This window comes from Opisthorchis viverrini (genome assembly GCF_000715545.1).
Source record: "Opisthorchis viverrini unplaced genomic scaffold opera_v5_150, whole genome shotgun sequence".
Classification (NCBI taxonomy): Eukaryota; Metazoa; Platyhelminthes; class Trematoda; order Opisthorchiida; family Opisthorchiidae; genus Opisthorchis; species Opisthorchis viverrini.
In genome coordinates this window covers 420,620-441,013 of record NW_008751806.1, presented here as the reverse complement: position 1 = coordinate 441,013, position 20,394 = coordinate 420,620, and the positions used below count along the sequence as shown (strand labels likewise).

The following is a 20,394-nucleotide window of genomic DNA, read 5'->3' as shown; positions in this document are numbered from 1 at the left end:
TTGCGTCTATTATGAGACACTGTGTAAGTGGGACTGGAAACACAAAACTGAGAAACGAGGATTCAATGAAACTCAATTGGACTGGATGTCCCAAACAGGCATCCAAATACAGGAGAAAGTTTGCTGTACGCGACAGCCCCTCCAAGTCTGAGTCATTTTGCGCAGCCCAAAAAACTCAAGGAGGACTATGACCATGTTTCCTGGAGGATGATTACACCACTCAAAACAAAAAAGACACTAGTTTGTAACTCATGTCTCAAGATTTTAAACTTCAAGGTTTCCGTTATGAAGAGAAATAAGACGAACGCATCAATTCAACGTTGTTTAAAAGCAGGGCCAGCTTATTTAGGCAGTAACCCCAAATTCAAAGCCAGAAACAGATTGATAATAGCCGTCAGATTGTGAGCTCCCTCCACGCATACAAGATGTCGTCAGGAAACCAGAAGAAACGTCTCTTTGTTCTTATTTGATACTTAATGCAGGTCAAGGCTGAAATTCTGTTCGGTGCTGAGTGCAAGACAACACGAACTAAACGTTCACAAGCTAGCAGACACGAAAGTTAAAATATCATTTGTACAGGGTAATTTGAAAAGCTAACGTCCTCAAGCGTCCTCCTGAACTTTCTGAAATATTTCTTTGAACATTCAACAACATAGCGGATAAACACGGTATAGCGGTTATATAATTTTCACACTAGTCTTCTATCAGATGCACGTACGGAGTTTTGATACTCAACCAAACGCTACTTGTATGTTCCATCAGTAGTATATATCATGACAAAGATATTTGTCATCAAGCAAATGTAGCTCTTTGTGAGGCATTTACTTGATATTTATTTATTTATTTATTTTTTGGGTAATATCCCGAGTTCTAACTAAACCCGAGTACAAATGACCAATGATTTCGATCGAAAAAGTTTTCAGGCGCACCAATTTTTGCATCTTCATTTGTTAAATTTCTAACTGAAATGCCATTCCTTAAGAGATGAGTACTGTCCGTGCAGCAAAACATTATGTCGAACGGATTATTATAAAACCACTTAAAGTTGAAACTGGGAAATTTTTCACGTGTTACTTATACATGCAGGTGAACTAAGGCGCAGGTTAATGAATGTTTTTTATGTAGATTGCTTGATTGGTACTCTTGAAACGCCAAGTTCGAGTTGGACACAAATTTCCACCCACTTAACTGTATTACAGGTTTCACGACCGATTTCGGATCAGTGACGGAGGCCACATAGTCTTTTCAGAGCGTTTGAGGTCGTGAAGCTTCTGCACACACTCAAATCGGTGCGATAATCCTTGACGGGTGAAACAGTGAGGAGTAACGCTAACTCGCAATCTATACATCCAGCAACAACATGCCAGGAGAAAGGTGCTTCATCATCTAACTTCTAGTATGATGAAACAGGACAAATGTAACATATGCAATCATTTTGGCCTAACTCTGATGGTTACGGTTTGGACACGAGATATGCAACCCACTGGCACCGAACCGGTTAGATGTATTTTGCCATTCTAACGTCCAGTTCACCAACCTTGATAGAAGTTTGAAGCTATTTAAATAAAAATTAGATTGTTTGTACGATATCCGGTTTACTCAGACAGCACGATGTTCGTGAGTGACCATTGGGAGTTCCGCTAGTGGGGACTGGAAGGCCAGGCAAGTTGATCAACAACGAATCAACAGCGCTATACATATAGGTCGTGTTCAAGCCAAGCATAGACCTCAGGAACAATATCATTCAAGCGGAGGTGTGCGCTTCGAAACCTCTTCTACTGGTTTGGACGTTAAAAACGAACAGAACCTATCAAAACTGTGAGTAAAAATCAATCCGGTTAAAATCGATAATCGACGGTTAAGATCGATAATGCGGGTGTGAGACTAGCATCACGTGAGGCCGGAAAGTGACTGTCACTTGTCGTTCAGCTACGCACGTTTTTGAAGAGCACCGTTTTTCTACATTACATAAGTTTACCAACAGTGATCGAGTCCAGTCTGAGATTGCCAATACACGAATTGAAGTCGAAAGCGCTCAATATGCGACGGCATTCTTTACTGTAAGAATTTGCATCTCATAAAAAAATAAGTGACTTAAAGAAAACAATAATTGTGCGAAGCAAGTGATAGGAGGTCTTGTATTACTTCACAGTATAACTACCTACTGAGGTTAATTTCCGGCATGCAACTGCGCCGCGTTATTCAGCCAGGACATCGATTTTAATCCTTCTCAGGTAAACCGAGGGGTGTAAACAATATTTGAAATTGTCTTGGGTTAACTAAGATCCTTCCCTCTGGATGTCGAGCGGAATATGGGTCTCACAGCATGTCAGATTGAAAACTTCGTATCTCTGTTACCGGGACCTAGAGAGGGGGCAAAAAATCACGTGCGGCGTGTGAGTTTGGGCAGTTGAGTCAACACAACCCCAGTACACATGGTGGCTAAAGTGACAGCTACCTGGGTTACACGGGTATGATGAATCTGACCGTGTAAATTGAGGAAGGGACTAAATTCACCGATGTGTAAATTTGGTGAGCGTCAGAGGAATTCACTGATACCATTTGAGTTCATCTAGAGAAAATGGCGAGTCTCAAAACTATTCTGTCTGTGAGTTGGTACGAGAAGGACCACCCTCAGTTAGTTTACTCTTCTTTGGAGCCCTGGAAACTGTTTACAAGCAGCGGCGACATTGTGAGTGGTACCTTTCAAAACAGTATGGAGCGTACAAGATATCTATTGCTTGAGCATTACTTGATATGCAAAGGCCACTTTCGTGATGAAGAGACATCTATCATTCTCTGCTGGGTGGATGAGCACTGTACGCTTAAGGCTTTCTTCAATCTCTTGGTGCAAACAGCCCTTACCTCCGGTACAAAAACCGCTCAGTTGGGGAAATAGCTAATTCAATGAATTTCGGCACGCGGCTCAGTGCACTAGATCACGTTCACTCTGGATTCAACAACATATTTAATATATGTGCCAGTTCCCCCCTAATATGGACATTTGCAACAACAGTCCGATCCCTTAGCGCAGAACTCTTCCAACCAAGCAATTAAGACGCACTTTGTCGTTGTTTTTCAATGCAACTCCTTCTCAAAAGCAGTAAAAAAGCGAAAAAAGTTTTGTTCGTTCATCTTCATGGACAGATGTTGCCACATTTATCATTCATTTTTGCTGTAATGCAGTGGACATTGACCGTAGTTTGGTCTTTGTGTCCAAGTCACATTAGGGCATAAGAAGAACAGAGGCTCGAATTCAACCAATCTGCCTACTAGATTTTGGTGATGAAATATCTTATTTGTACTTGTGTAGTTCTCATTGGTAGACTCCTGATCGAAAGCTAAGATGGATAGTTGACAAGGTCATACGTTCTGGTCCCTACCTTCACAACGTCCATGAATGAAGTCATTGCTTAGAAACTCAATAAAAGGGGTTCCTCTCACATGCGAAAAGCAGTATCTGAATGCAGTCAGAAATGGCGACAGGGGTGCCACTAATCTGTTCGGAGTTCATACCAAGTTTCTTACTGAGGGTTTGACGGGAAGGCATAAGTGAACGAAACCCCACCCTTGCTATCAAACCGATTGGAACACTTTGCTGAAGCTGTGGTGTGATCCTGTATCTACCTGGTTGTGATTTTCTGGCCTCACAAATGCAACCATGTGTTCAAAAAAGACACTAATGAGTATCGTAAACGAAAAATTTAACTGGGAGTCAAGTTACTTTCCCGTTAACATTAACTTGAATTGCATTTCGTGGGTAGCATCTAATTTGGATTCAAGTAAAACATACGGTTAACGGAAACATGGGCGCCTTCCTGCCTGAGTAATGCTAATTAGGCCAAAACCGAAGAATTTTCAGCAACCTTATGAGTAGTGTGTTCTACCAAATAAAAAATTCAATACCTTGAATATCGTACCGACTAAAACATGAGATGGGATTTTTGCAGCGCATTCATTCAAAGAACACCACAAGCGGAACAGTCAGCTGGACTTTTCATAAAAACCATTAGTCTGTGAAACTGCATTCCCCCAGAGGCACCACCTGTCGAAGAGAAATTCCTGTCGAGTGACAAATGCCGACTCACCAAGCTGAACAGAATCGGAAGCAGAATTGAGATGGTTGCGGCGTTTGAGGTGAGTTCTGTAAAGAATGCGCCGAGTATTGAGAAAATGGCGACCAGTCCGAAAACAGGCAATCCGTTAACATGTTCCATCAGATACCTCCCGATCACAGCGGACAATCCGGAATACTGAAGTTAATTAGGAAACAAGATGTAATAGAACAAAGTGATAGAATATGAATGTTTTGAAAGTTCCCATTACACACACATTCATTACTTCATCTCTGGAGAGTAAACGCAAGACGATTTAAGATAGAACTGACTGGGCAACACTTCACATCTCGTGAGAATGTGTTATACCACGCTACTGCCATAAGGCATAGTTCCAACGGAATGATGGCTGCTATAAGGCATAGTTCCAACGGAATGATGGCCTTACCAAGGTCGATTGAATCGCACTCTCTTTCGTCATCAAGCAACAAACATTGCCAGAAAGCATTTCATTGAATTTGTGAGATGTAAACAGAATGACTCAAACTGTTAGGCGTTGACATAACTCAAGTAAGTGTTCTGGCGACATGTTGGTCAGTGTTTTTAAACTCCACTCAGGAGTCGTGTGCTTTGAAAGCTTGTCATAATGATAATTTCCAGAGCTTCGTATTTTAGTTGTTTTATTCTGCAAGCTGGGCACTTCGTTACGTTGGTGCCAAGAAACGCGTTAACTCCTTGTAATGTAACCTCCTCGTGTTCACTCCTGTCGACTGTAGACAACCAGAATCGATCCAGTGTTCACAATGTAGTCATCAGTCCTGATTATCACTCTGGTCCACTGACTCCACAGACTATGAAGGTACTTACTGCTAAAAAGTACAGAGCATCCTCCGTTATTTGTTCGACTCAAATCGCCCTCCGCTGTGTGGATCTCATGCAAATGAAGATTCCACTTACATGTTTTGCCGAAATCGGGGATGACATGAGTTTATCCTGCAACACACCATTCATATGATTACTGAAAACTCTTCTACAGTCCAAAACCGTTTTTTCCCCTCCCGGGGGTCATCAGGGAGCCGCAGTCCCCGAGTGTGCTACGTTCAGACAGTGTATTGTAATATGTCGAGTAGCATACCAACTGAAAAATAAGATAGTACTATTAGTTATAGGGAATCATCGTAAGCGAGAAATTCAGGTGGACGTAGCTGACACTTCCACCAAAACCAAGTATTTGATGGATGACAAAACTGCGTAGATGATTCCAGGTGGCATAATGCCCTGGTTAGGGGATAAACGATTACAAGTTTCCAGAAACGCAATCCCCCCACTGGTTTGCTTCTCCATAATTTTGGAAGGGCTCAGTGTATTATTATAGCAGACACGCTCACATCAATCGATGCTGTCGCATTTGATGAAGTCGCCAATGAATATGAAGTATGACGATTTGTTTGCTGATTATCAAGTCTTGAAGGAGACATTATCTTTGCCCCTTTCAAATGTGCTGACGCCGCCTACAGGAAGGTAATGCTTTACTGTTGTTTCAAATTGTACGAGCTGTATTGCTCCAGTATATTCCCTGAAGTACGCTCCAGAGGGCCCCATGCTCCTCCATTTCTCGGCTGGCTAGGGCTTCTGACGTCTGTTGATCCCGTGTTTATTCTGGAGCTGCGATGCCCCGCTGTATTCCTCACAAAGTCCCTCTTGGTCGATAAACACTAGTTCCTTAAATTTTAGATGATGGAAACTGATGGTCAATACACAGCTTTGCCAAAACACGCTCGTATGTGACAAGCAAGTGCACACAAGATTATCAAACAGCTGAATCCATTACTTCAGATCGGATAGCCCATTCTTGCCGACCCACGTAAAACCTGTCGAAGAACGCTCGGATAAGGTAGAAACCATGGAACGAGTTTCTGTTCGATTGGGAGACATTTCCGTTTGGGAAATCACTTAGATACTTCATCTAGGGGGTAGTAACAGTTTTGAAAGTGTTGTGGACCACAGTCTCCTTAATGCCTTCTTATTACCGTGAACCCCGGTCTGAATAGCCACTTGATCGCCTGGTACGCTTGGCCAAACCAGAAAAGTCAATGAACGTGCGAGCCAGCTGCTCTATTGATCACTGCCACGTACAAGCGATCAAAAAGTGATATTAAGAATACAACTCATCTGCTAAGGGCGAGTGAAGAACAACCAATGAAATCTGTCTCAACGAAAAACGGTTATTCCATTGGCAGTTATGTAATTCGTTCGGACCTAGTTCTCCTAATAGAAAGTGTATATAACTTACCTGGCATACATCCGACAGTGCAAACCCTCCACCGAGCACAAAAATTATACCCCAAGGTACTCGCTTTTGTACAACGTTCCAGGGAAGAAGGGATTCATTTTTAAGTTCGGCCGTTTCTGAAAGAAAAGCGAAACGCGCTGATGGTGGATAGTATAGTATACTTTAAAAAAACCGGACGGTTCGATTTCGGATACTGCTTTGGACTGGAATTAAATGTTATCTGGACGCTCAGTGAGAACATGAGGTGTGATTCCAAAACAGCATTTGGTAGACTCTAGGATGTCTTTTTGTTCATGTTACACATACCTGGACTTCTCATTCAACTTGTTTTAAACCTCATTGAGATAGAAATTTCTTATTTGGCACATCGTTGGTTGCAAGGAGAACTTCAGATGCTCATGAGTTCACATGGCTGTTGGCTTTGGTGATCTAATGGGACCTTTCTAAGCAACCAATTTCCAACAAACTATGGGGATAGCCAGCCCTCCAAAAAGACTTTACGTGGTACAAGGCACGCATCATTTTGAATTATTACTATTATGATACTAATGATAGTTGATAAGGTGGATACTGATCTGTTCACCAAGTTGGCAGATAGCACCGTCACGCACTAATGATGATATCTTCTCAAAATTCAACGAAACCTCTGAAAGTCATCGTGAAGCTCTGAAGTGAACTGTTCAACAGCCACCTGACTAACCACCACTAAACGCATCCAAGCTACCAATACCCCAAAACTGCCAACAATGGTACTTATAATACTAATAGTAATGACTGAGATCATATTACTAGTACGATAAATGGACTGAACCATCTACTCATTGTGCTGATGGATTAAACTGGGCGTCAGTCTGGATCAGCTAAGAGTTCAGCAAGCCCATGTGAGTAGACTCATCTGTTTAGTCTCAGGGTGCCGGTTATTTTCGACACTGGGAAACGCGATCCAGCTGGCGTCTCTGCATCAGTTCCAACAACTGGAGAGAAGGGAAAAGTGAGGCTCTTGTGTGGAGACTGTGGCAAGTGCTGCGAATACAACGTTGTCTTGATATCCAGCCATCGAATTCACGACACTGATAGGGTTGGCATTAACTTCATCCTCAACTGACCTATTTTTATCGTTTCCTGCAGTTTCCGACGACATGTGTACCTTACCCAGCATGATGCACATAAGCTTGAACGATAGAAGACTACCAATACCCGGTGGTCTCAACAAGAGTCACACTCACTTTTGCGACTGGCTGACAAGTTATATCTTTCTTGTGACATCGCGCTGTTTGCAAGATCGGAAGAATATTTCCCTGACCGGGTGACTATCGGTATGAAAAAGGCACTTGTGATTAACCGGTGGGCACCTCCGCACGAATCCTTATCTGGTGGTCCAACCAGACCATCGGTCAAACAGCTCCACGGTTGTTCTGCGTCGTTCAAGCCGAACTCAGGCAGTTCGCCCACTTGTGTCGACCTCCTGACCTTTGCCTGAGGCTTGCAAACCGTTATCATCAGGACCAAAGTTCTGTCAGTTATGGGCATCCACGAACCTATGACATTCCTACACAGAAACTGGGTGAAGTCAGAGCCTTGCATACTGACTGAATGGCACGCGTCGCTCGATCATACTGGGTGAGGATGTGCAGAACTTCCAGTCATGCGAGGTGGAATGGGTCATACATTCCAGGTAACACGACAAGCAACGTGCTGTCACTGACCGATACTTTGAAGTTCTTGTGGAACTTCTAGCATCATTGCACTCGGATTTGATTGCAATGAGTCACGTGACAGTGTATTTTCGGCCAATCAGTGCTCAGCTGCAACGATGTGAACACAACACTATGTCAGTAATGTTAAAACAAACAGGAAAGGCATGGAGTGCATATCTCAAGGGTACATACTATGGTTTTGCACCGAACTGTCTAGAAGTGTTGACTGAGTCGTTGGGGTATTAAACTCAACAGACTGGCGCCCGATTAAAAGGTCACCTCGCGACTGTGACCAAACAATGGGTCAAGTTGAATGGCCAGTCCCCTGATGAGTTTTATTCATGCATCTACGGAAAATGTTTTACTGATGCTGTTTGTAAACACTATGTATGCTCCTACACCTCCAAACTAATCAAAAACTTTAGTGACTGAGCATTGTTGTCCTTTGATATCGTGTGAGGATAACCTTAGAACTGGTAGTTACAGAAATAAGCAATATCGTTATTTCTGCCACACAGAAGCAAGTGGAAAATAGGCTAAATCAATACTTCTTGGCTGATGTGAAACCGGTTCTGAGTTCCACAGTGAAGCTGCAGATGATGATGATGACGATGGTGAAATTGTTTATGATACTGATGAACGTGATGATAATGATGTTGTTGATGAGGATGAAGAGTTCACCGATGATGGTGATGATGGTGCTGGTGTAGCCTGTGTCGAAGCTCCACCCCGTGCTTAAGGAAGGTGAATTTTATCACAAAACTCGTAGAACTGCTTCACAGTTTTCATTTACAGTTGCGTGATAGTCAATGGATATCCATGAAGGTCCAAAAAGACACGTGAAAATGTTCAATTTATTAAAAAACTGTGTGCATATGAGGCGTCTACTTTCATGTCCAAAAGCTTGTAACTGTTTAGTTTGTGTTTTCTGTTAAACGACTTTGCGACGAAGGGGTCTCCTCGTTTCACTGGTACAAGTATCAATGAGTGTGGTCACGAAGTGAATCATGAACTGGTGACAACTGATGACCGCGATGATGAGAGGAATATGGTCACTCACTCTGTGATTCCTTTTCTTCCTTATGTGCTGTAAAATTGCAAAAAAGTGCCGTTATTCTTTGAAGAATTGAGTTTGTCTTTAGGGAGAAACATCCTGGACAAACTACAGGTAAGATAAACAAAGGACGCTTTAGGTCAGAGCACTTTCTCCAGCAAACTGTTTTTTTCTTATTTTTCTGTTTCATAACCATGTACTTTAAAGTTCAGATATGTCACTCAGCAAAAAGGCGTATTTAATGCGCATGTATGTATGTATGTATGTATGTATGTATGTATGTATGTATGTATGTATGTATGTATGTATGTATGTATGTATGTATGTATGTATGTATGTATGTATGTATGTATGTATGTATGTATGTATGTATGTATGTATGTATGTATGTATGTATGTATGTATGTATGTATGTATGTATGTATGTATGTATGTATGTATGTATGTATGTATGTATGTATGTATGTATGTATGTATGTATGTATGTATGTATGTATGTATGTATGTATGTATGTATATTTATGTGTTTTCCGCTGGGACGGGGTTTCGTTAATTATATGATAACGTCCGTCAGTTAGCCAACCCAAAAACTGCTCAGATCTCGAAACGTCTCACAGTGAATGATTTAAATTGTATATCTTTTGGACCTCAAGGTATGGATCCAAGGGAAGTTTTGCCGGAACATTCCAACATAGATTACTGTGTGTTTTATAATCTAACAGTGTTTTTTTTTGCCTGACCAATCCGCGTGATCCACTGAAATTACAGAGGATTCAAAAGCTAACCGATAATCACGCTTATTCGTTCTGAAAACAACAAGCACTCTCTGCTGAACAGTTGCACCGTTTTTAAACCGGTTTTTAAACGTCATTCGCGAATGAAAACATACCAAGACAGAAGCGATGCATTAAAAACAACCCAGAATATGTGCATTTGATTTTAGCACAGTTTGAGAGCCAAATTACACATTAAGTTTGTTTACAACAGGTTTGCCAATCGGTTGGAAAGTATTTCTTTTAAAACCTTCCGACTGTGCAAAATCGATTCAGAACTGGACATACCTGCACTATTACTGAGGCGTTTGTATTGTAATCGCCAAAGTTCGATCGGGCTGACGGCAGGCAGTATCATGGCCAACAAGGCAACCAACATGGCCGGCTGTGAATCGCTGACGTATCTACAAAGAAAAGTGACATCAACTGGGCCATTGTAAAATCCGAGAAGAGTAGACAAATAAGTGGAAATGTACATATTTATCTACGTGTGGCACCCCGAACAGTCGCTCCCTATCACTGGCTGCTATTAGCGGAAAAGAATATTCTGCAAGATATACTTCCTCAATTATTCGTTCAGTACACAAAATCAAGTAGCGCGTCAAGTGAGGGCGCATGCGGGTGACACAAGTTTTGAAATCTTTTGAGCCATTTAAGGCATCCACTGGCTAGGTAGGTAAGGAGACGGTCTACCAAGACCGGCCGAAGAATTTTCAGCTACCTAATGAGTAGTGCCCCACGAATATACATGTATCGTGATATCTCGAATATCATAGCAACTGAAACATGAGGCGACCTGGCGCAGCACATTCAGTTGTCTGGAAACATCACAAACGAGCGATTCAACGGGGCTCCAGGTGGGACTCTCGCAGAACCAAATTTGTTTTACAAATGAGTGTATTTAGATAATTCCGTGCAATTTGGTTTCAAGTAGAACATAAAGTTGACGGAAACTCGGGGACTGCGCCTACCTGATGAGCCCCAAGAAGGGCGAAACCGGTCGTGGGCTGTCGAAGAATTCTTTGTTGTTTATAAACAGCATGACTCAAGTAACTGAACATTGCCCGAGCAATAGAGCGCTCGTCAGAGAGCTGTTTATGTTTTATCAGGTTGTCCTCCCGAGTTATTATACGCCTCAGTTTTTCTCAAACAAGGAGAAATCTCCAACAGTAAGACTCAAATAATATTCAGCCATGATTTCTGCAGGAAACGCTAATAAATTTCATCTTCAATTTGTCCCATTCAAATTCTCAAGACATTACTCAAGAAACGTCTATCTATGGAGTTTACTGTTTGTATTGACTTGGTACACAATCATGCTGAGGAGTGCGCAACGCCGGCTGTCCACTACCTTTACCCGATCGATAACTGCAACTGAACTGCGTTTGACATGCGCAATACCTCATGCCTAATGTACATTGTGTCCGTTGGTGATCATTACTCAGGAATGAGCTGTGCACAGGATATAAACGCAATGTTAGTACAGTTGAGTCGATTAAGGGGTAAAATTCCTGCTTCCAGCGGCGAATGTCCCAAGTGCAATCGGAATGAGTAGCAGAAACATTGCATAGAAATCGCTTGATCAGTTTTCCGATTATTAGCCTTAAGTTTGCTTCTTCACAGATCAAACTATTACTGTAAAATCCCTAAGACAATGTTGAACTGATGCCTTTGAGGACAGTAACCATGGGGAGAGTTCCCTCAGCCTGTATCTTAGTGTCATGTATGTCCAGCAAGTGCTCCTCAACCCCGTATTAGAAACTTAGGGAGAGTGGCAGCGTCCATAGTTGACTGAAAAACGCATGTAATGGAAGGAATTGGTTTTCTTGATTACAAAAATTGTGATTTGTTTGCATATTTTTGGACACAAGAGAGGGCTCGCACAAGTGTCGAATACAGAATGGAAGATCTTCATGGTTTGGTTGTTATAAGTGACTTTTAGTGCGCATACACGCTAGTCGGGAACCTGTGAAAAGTTCTGAAAAATCTAGATCGGTAAGTTTTTGGCTTTCACGTATTTGGGGTACAGTTTATCGTGGCAGGTTCCCGAGTCAGAATTCGCCGCATTAGCTCCATGAAGTTAGATATTTGATGAGCTGAGCGCATCGAATAGGTAACAGGCTTGAGTGAATTTTTTCAATGGCTGGCTGGCATTCAAAACGAATAAGCTATAGGATTTAGGCGGAGCCGGTGTCTGTGAGTCTGTGATTCCGATAAATGTCCGAAGAAGCAGTGTCATTGGGATAAGTTCCGCCGGAATGATGGCATTACATTAAACACTACTAGTGTAACGGCACGTACTGCAGATGGGTCACGCGAGCAGTCAAGATGTCGTCCCTGCAACCGGTGATGGGTTGTTATGGAACTTAGTTGGCCGATTTTCACCGTTTGTTCAGTATTGTTTAGTTTTCAAACAAAGTCCAAAAAACTTCAAAAGGATGACTGTCCAAATGAAGTTTTTTACTTTCATTTCTGATAGACTGTAACCGCACTGGGAGGCGTTCCTTCATTCACTGCTATAGTTTGTTCATTCATTCAGGTTTCAGTACAGTACTGCGCTCTCCCCTGAAGAATACGAAGCCAATCCGAGTAGAACCACTCTGGTTTTATTAGAGAACCGGGTACAACAGATGCAAGTGACCCGTTTCATTGTTAGAAATCTAAGCAAACTTACCTCACCTTGCCCATTTCGGGACTCTTAACTGATAAACAGTGATAGCGTCCGTGTCCCGCATGCCCTCCAATTCTCAAAGATTGAGGCAGATGTTCTTCGAAAATCGATAACAAAAGTATTTTGTCATATAACATGAAACAGGAGCTATAGTTGAATGAGGATGCTCTAGTGACCTTTATGTCGTAATGACCTATATTCAGGCTTTTACGTCGAAGCAGGCTTTATCCTTTAGTGTGTAGACACGCGTGAGTGAAGCACTTTCGTTTTCTCAAATCAGATACAACCCAGAATGACTAAGAAGAATCGTCAAGGACTTTTGGACTCACTTAAGAGGAAAGTACATCTTCACTAGATCAGTTTTGGCCACTTTGAAAGCCAGGTTTGAGGCGAGTGGTGCTCCTCGGTTGAACGTATGCATTCCTTTACCATTTGCTCAGGCTTTTTATGATTGCTACGGAAAATGCAATCAGTCGCTAACCAATAAATAGTTCTCCTCACACGCCAGAAAAGTGCATCTTCAGATACTAATGTAGTTTCACGACGATTAGATTGATGATGACGATCGTGAGACTGTTCTACTGCTATGTTGACTGACTACATGGAACTGGTGAAACAATAGAATTTCGCTCTAAACTCCAATTAAACTCCATCCGATGAGCCTCACAGTGATGTTGACAATAACTCAACATGCCTAAGATATTTTTTAGATTTATCCACGTGGGAAAAAAGTGAGAATCAACAGTTCTTTGGCAGAAATCCCCACCAGCGTTTTGTTGGCGCAATAACGTCCAGCTATAATGCCTGACCACCGCACCCACCACAGCCGACTCGTTTGCCTTTTAACACTCTCATACACCTCTCTAAATAACCTCAAACGAATGAGTTACGAAGGCTCAGGGGATTTGGGTATATTGACGCGTGCTACTGACGAAACGCGTGAGTAGTTTCTTTTCAGGTGTCAAAGCGCCGTCGACGCATCTGATGGAATTTAGGTGCAGAAATTATGAAACCGCTTTGCAGTGTTTGTAATTTATTGCTCAAAATTGAAATCAAGTTCGGGAAGGCTCAAGAGAACACTTGTGAATGTTTGCTTATCAAGTACTCAGTGCAAATGATAATTTAATTTTCGTGTCTGCTAGCATATAACCGCCTAGTTCATGCTGCCTACTAATCACCTCCGCACTGGTTTAAGCTATCCAAAGTTTATCGAAATTTTCCATATAGACGGACAAAGTCCTCGACCGTGAGTAGGATCCCTGTGAGTTGAAAATCAATTGCAGTAAGTCCATCGCCCCCTTCGATAAAATTGTTGTACCTAAAAGCCACAGGACCTTCGATTTCGGTATTACTCTATCATTTCAAGCACCGCATAACTCGACGTTTTGCAGATACGTGTACACCCTGTTCGGATTGCTCGTCCAGTTCTTGAAAAACCCCATGCACAGAAGAATCCTGGGTTTAATTGTGCAGCCTACCTGTCCTCCTCTACTTCGCTACAAGCTGCCGGGTATATTTGATCGTTACAGACCGTGGACCGGCGGTAATCATGTTGAACCGGCATTGTGACTGTTTCCCTTATATATTACGACTCTCTGCAACGTCGGTCCAGTGCCAGGTTAACCAGTTTACCGTAGAAAGTAGACGCTGGTGTGAGAGCTTCTTTTGTTTCTAAAGTTGTATTTGGAATACACCACAGCTCTCATCACATCAATTTGTTTTGAAGAGTTCATAAGCGTATTGATTCTTCCATCTATGTTTTGTCATGCGTCCAACCAGCACAACAAGTGGGGGCTTCGAGCTCTGTCCAGGTGAGCAGTCAGAGAACACCTGCAGTCGTTCGACGGACCTCAACACATCAAGCCTGTTGCCGTTAGTTGACCTCGATCCTAAAGGTCTGATAATGTAGACCGCATTTCCAAATTCTTATCGAAGAGAACTGTCACCAGGTTGTCTGTTGATGTTCGGGTTATTCGCAGTTCCCGTGATTTTTAAAAATAAAATTGACAGAAACGTTCTGGATTAACGGCACACAAGTGAGGCGAAAAATGTGAAAACCGCTATGGTTGTGGAGCTGTCTGTCACCTAGACAACTATGACGCAGCGAGGCGAAGAATTGTTAGCAGGTATCCATGTCCGACAGCATCGACCTATGATAACGGAACCTGTTCAGATATGAGCCCAATTTGAAGCTATTTCATGACCAAGAAACTTGGTGTGGGCTTAAAGAAAGAGGACCGGAGTTCCGAAAAACTATCAGCAAGAACCAGTCAGGGTGCGAAAAGTGTGATCTGGTTGTTCTCACCAGCTCTGAGACACCCATCGGGCTAGTTACTGGTCACGTTGGTCTGTGCATCGCTGATCACCAAAAGTCTCTTCTGGGACCCCAGGAAGTTATGTCGAATCATTTGCACGCCCTAATAGGAAAATTTAAAAACAGCCGACACAAATATTTAACTTTCGGGTATGCTGGAAGCCTGCATTACTCATAAGTCAAACCGAGGTCACATTCAGATCGAGAATCAGAGTTAGCCACGTGAGACGGACACACAGAGCATAGCTGACACACTGACTACTTTACTGCCTTCCACTTGAGTAACTTTTCGGTCTCACTTGGTAGTTCGGCAACGCTGAGCAATTCGTTCCGCCGTGCTTTCCTCATCCACCGTCCGCGGCTGAATGGTACATGCAAACAGACGTCTGATTCCAGTCTTCCAAGAGATTGGTGGAAGCAAACGAAGCGGGCGTACGGCACCCCTCGACCTTTCCGTTTAACTCGATTCCGCTTAGTTTGAAAATGGACATTCATATTAATAAAACAGGATACAAATTTATCCAAGTTACAGTTCAACAGAGCAACTCACATTTGTGTTGGATTCTTGTCTGATTTGAAGAACTTGGACCATCCAAATTCGCCAATATTTCGAGTCACCCACAAGGATGTGATGACCGCGAATAAGACGCAACAGCAACCTTCTGCGTAACTGTGAACAGGGTACGAAAGAGAGATTTAGATAATGTCCGCAGATCGGGTACAAACAGAGTCGAAGCAGCCATTACACTCTCAGAATAAATTAAAACTACCCTCTAAAAAGTCTGTCTTACTGTGTCCCCCAGTGCGGAAGCTGCACGATTAAGCTTCCTTGGGAGGCGTTTGTGAATGCAAGATAGTATTGGTGTCGTGACCCTGGGAATCGATCAAGGAAAATCGGTGTTTTTGTGCAAACAGTCTTCCTGGTCGCCTCTCCGAATCATACATTGACGGCTCAAAGTTGTTCGATTGTGATTGGCTCGCCTTCTGATTGGCTGTTTAGCAGCTTGTGTCAAGCGGTGCAGTGCCTCGATTACCCCGCATTACTGACAAAAGCAAATGAAGCATGCTGATTACACGGCACTGGTCTGCGTTGACTTTCAGCTGAACACTGTGAAATAATGAGATGATTGATCGATAGGACTTGAAACGGATCCGGACATTAATTCGCCGATGGTGTTAAGTAAAAACTTGCTGCAGGCCCGGCATCGCCACCTATCCGTACACTTAAGTTGCGGTACCCACAGGCAGTCATTCGGCAAAGGGCGTAGATTTTCCATGAGCTGGTAACGGGCATTTTGAAACCGACCATAAGAGTACTACAAGCCCATGCTGTGTTGCGTGCCAAGCCAAAGCCTCCTGATAGTTCTACTGATGCAAGACCATGAGTATTAGACTGCACCGGTAACAGCTGATGCTACCCGAGAACAGTTCTGCTGGAGTCCGGAATAGACTCACTTGTGCACACTCAGAGCTGGTCTCCTCTTTGGCTTGACCTCACATCCAGTGGCAGAATGGATTAAACAGAACTGGGGAGAAGGATGAGGCACACTTGACGGAATTTTTCCTAAACTTTGGCCATTTGAGACAAAATCAAGCGTAACAATTCTAGTTTCATCATTTTTACACGTTTTGTCAAGCAACAACACACTGCAACAAAGAGAGTCTGCGCACGAAGATCATTGACTTCTTATCCCTGGGAGCATGGTTTAAGTCGATTAGCTTGCCTCAAGCGATGGCTGAATGAAAGTTAGAGTTGGGATGCTTGGAGCGATTCTAACGAGAAAAGCGCTTGCTCCTGTTCGCTGAGCGGGGCCATGCCACGGCTGAGACCAACTGTCTCACAATCCTTGCACCGACACACCAAGCAGTCAACCACAGCAAATGAACAATCATTTATTCAGCAACACGTCAATCAATCAATCAATCAATCAATCAATCAATCAATCAATCAATCAATCAATCAATCAATCAATCAATCAATCAATCAATCAATCAATCATCAATCAATCAATCGACCGATCGATCAACCAGTCCGTCAGTCAATCAGTCAGTCAATGGAGCATTCTATCTATCAATCCATCAACAGATCAGGCAACCAGTTAAACTATGTATCTATCTATCTGTCTATCTGTGTATGTTGTCTGTCTATCTATGTATCTTTCTATCTATCTACCTGCCTATCCATCTGTCTATCTATCTATCTATCGATCTATCTATCTATCTATCGATCTATCTATCTATCTATCGATCTATCTATCTATCTATCGATCTATCTATCTATCTATCGATCTATCTATCTATCTATCGATCTATCTATCTATCTATCGATCTATCTATCTATCTATCGATCTATCTATCTATCTATCGATCTATCTATCTATCTATCGATCTATCTATCTATCTATCGATCTATCTATCTATCTATCGATCTATCTATCTATCTATCGATCTATCTATCTATCTATCGATCTATCTATCTATCTATCGATCTATCTATCTATCTATCGATCTATCTATCTATCTATCGATCTATCTATCTATCTATCGATCTATCTATCTATCTATCGATCTATCTATCTATCTATCGATCTATCTATCTATCTATCGATCTATCTATCTATCTATCGATCTATCTATCTATCTATCGATCTATCTATCTATCTATCGATCTATCTATCTATCTATCGATCTATCTATCTATCTATCGATCTATCTATCTATCTATCGATCTATCTATCTATCTATCGATCTATCTATCTATCTATCGATCTATCTATCTATCTATCGATCTATCTATCTATCTATCGATCTATCTATCTATCTATCGATCTATCTATCTATCTATCGATCTATCTATCTATCTATCGATCTATCTATCTATCTATCGATCTATCTATCTATCTATCGATCTATCTATCTATCTATCGATCTATCTATCTATCTATCGATCTATCTATCTATCTATCGATCTATCTATCTATCTATCGATCTATCTATCTATCTATCGATCTATCTATCTATCTATCGATCTATCTATCTATCTATCGATCTATCTATCTATCTATCGATCTATCTATCTATCTATCGATCTATCTATCTATCTATCGATCTATCTATCTATCTATCGATCTATCTATCTATCTATCGATCTATCTATCTATCTATCGATCTATCTATCTATCTATCGATCTATCTATCTATCTATCGATCTATCTATCTATCTATCGATCTATCTATCTATCTATCGATCTATCTATCTATCTATCGATCTATCTATCTATCTATCGATCTATCTATCTATCTATCGATCTATCTATCTATCTATCGATCTATCTATCTATCTATCGATCTATCTATCTATCTATCGATCTATCTATCTATCTATCGATCTATCTATCTATCTATCGATCTATCTATCTATCTATCGATCTATCTATCTATCTATCGATCTATCTATCTATCTATCGATCTATCTATCTATCTATCGATCTATCTATCTATCTATCGATCTATCTATCTATCTATCGATCTATCTATCTATCTATCGATCTATCTATCTATCTATCGATCTATCTATCTATCTATCGATCTATCTATCTATCTATCGATCTATCTATCTATCTATCGATCTATCTATCTATCTATCGATCTATCTATCTATCTATCGATCTATCTATCTATCTATCGATCTATCTATCTATCTATCGATCTATCTATCTATCTATCGATCTATCTATCTATCTATCGATCTATCTATCTATCTATCGATCTATCTATCTATCTATCGATCTATCTATCTATCTATCGATCTATCTATCTATCTATCTGTCTCTGTCTGTCTGTCTATCTGTCTATTTGTCTGTCTGTCTATCTATCCGTCCATCTATCTATCGATCCGTTTCTGTTTGTGTTCGCATTTGTTCTTTAAAATGCAGAAATCTTTTGATGTTTTATCTTGAAATCCTTTGGCGATGGATTCCGACTGCCAACATTGTCACTGTTTTCGTCGGCTTTGCCGCAACTAACTTGTTCTTGGTAATTCGGGAATCAAAACTTTCCAGGAGGGAAGTGTTTGTACAAATATACACGAAATTTCAAGTTCTTTCGTGATCTTTCAACTGATTCCTAGTGTTTTACTTGGACTTCGGACAGTTTGACGCGGTTAAGTTTGTCAACTGAAAAATGAGGCGGGTTTTATGTTGAATGCTGAGAATCGAATAAGAGGCCTGTCCTCTGCTCGAAGGAAATTTTGGGTCTACAGAACTAATAACATCGGTAATTTCAACGGGACGCTTTAAATCGCAGTCAGTTAGCATGGGGAGCATTTCAATCTACCTTGAATTCGGATTTTTCTTATTGTTTGGGGCTTCAGCCGGGCTGTTTGTAAGCCGTCAACACGAATATGCTTTAGAAGACTGAGTCATGGCAGTAAGGTTTCTTCCCCGCTCTGTAAATATTTTCCTAATTACAGGAAAACTTGTATTGAACGACAAAGCCTAAGGAACCTCCACAGTTGACCTGCGTTAAAAACTCGACGAGTTCATAGCACGGGAGCAGGACGAAACCACACGACAGGTAGAACGCTCACATGGCAGTTAATCAGCTGAGTGTTTCCTTTCAGGCGTTCCCTCACTAATCGGGAAGACATCATCAGAACGCGGTTGAGTGGGTGTACTACTGATAACATCTAGTCGAATGGTGACAAAGCGTTTGCAAGCAAATTGCAAAAATCCATCAGATCAAACACCAGTGAACAAGCTACCCGATGCAATTCTGAACACTTAGCTCAACTGCTCCATTCGGAAGGAATGGTAGCTGCACATGTAAAGGATTTTTCCTCTTTTGTTCTGACTGTTCTGAGCTGCATTGTGTGCCCAGTTTGCACACTAAGGTCTTTACCGGTCCACGCTGATGAACTACTGGATTGTAACCTCAGAACTGTGGATATCAACGGTCGCATGTGTTTTGTTCGATTATTCATCTGAAGATATCCGCTAATGTTGGGCCCAAAGGACAACCCGTAGTGTCATCATCAACTTTTTTCAGGTACTTCTTTCCCGTTTATTTTGAGTCTAACGGTGGTTGTGCAGAGGTAGATGATGCTTTCTTTGTTCTAGAATCTGTCGGTGACTTTGATGAGCTTGGCAGTCAGTGGAGCGGGTTTTCGAAATTGCGCTTGCCTCGTGCCCAATGACCGGTCGGTCATCTGGCTTAAGGCGGGTATTCCAATGTACTGCCACACAATTTTTCGCCTGTTCACTTAGGTTTCACTACAACTTCAGACAAACTGATACACTACAAGTGTGTCAGGGTTTTTTCGGTCCATCACTCAAAGGTCGGTTCGCCAGGATAGCCACCAGTGATGCTGGGTCATTTCTGCTACATGAGGCACCCGGTCTGTGTCCTCTAGCTGCCCTTTGTGCCAGTTACCAAATCGTAGTCAGATAGTAAGATTTCTGTTTCTGACTGCGTGAATTTTAGGTCCTATTACATCGGTAATCAGCTATGAACAGAGGTAGACTTATCCAAATAAGTAC

The 20,394-nt window shown here is 41.8% G+C and overlaps 1 protein-coding gene across 1 annotated transcript in view; it reads right to left on the bottom strand.

The window, feature by feature from the left end:
• T265_06878 (hypothetical protein) overlaps nt 1-20,394 on the bottom strand; it is a gene marked incomplete at both ends in the record, with an annotated part of 39,587 nt that overhangs the window by 7,586 nt on the left and 11,607 nt on the right. The window contains 5 exons of the mRNA XM_009172266.1: nt 4,089-4,253; nt 6,349-6,485; nt 7,324-7,519; nt 10,123-10,276; nt 15,408-15,527. Coding sequence (XP_009170530.1) covers nt 4,089-4,253; nt 6,349-6,485; nt 7,324-7,519; nt 10,123-10,276; nt 15,408-15,527 — 772 coding nt within the window. The remainder of the gene's footprint in view (nt 1-4,088; nt 4,254-6,348; nt 6,486-7,323; nt 7,520-10,122; nt 10,277-15,407; nt 15,528-20,394) is intronic.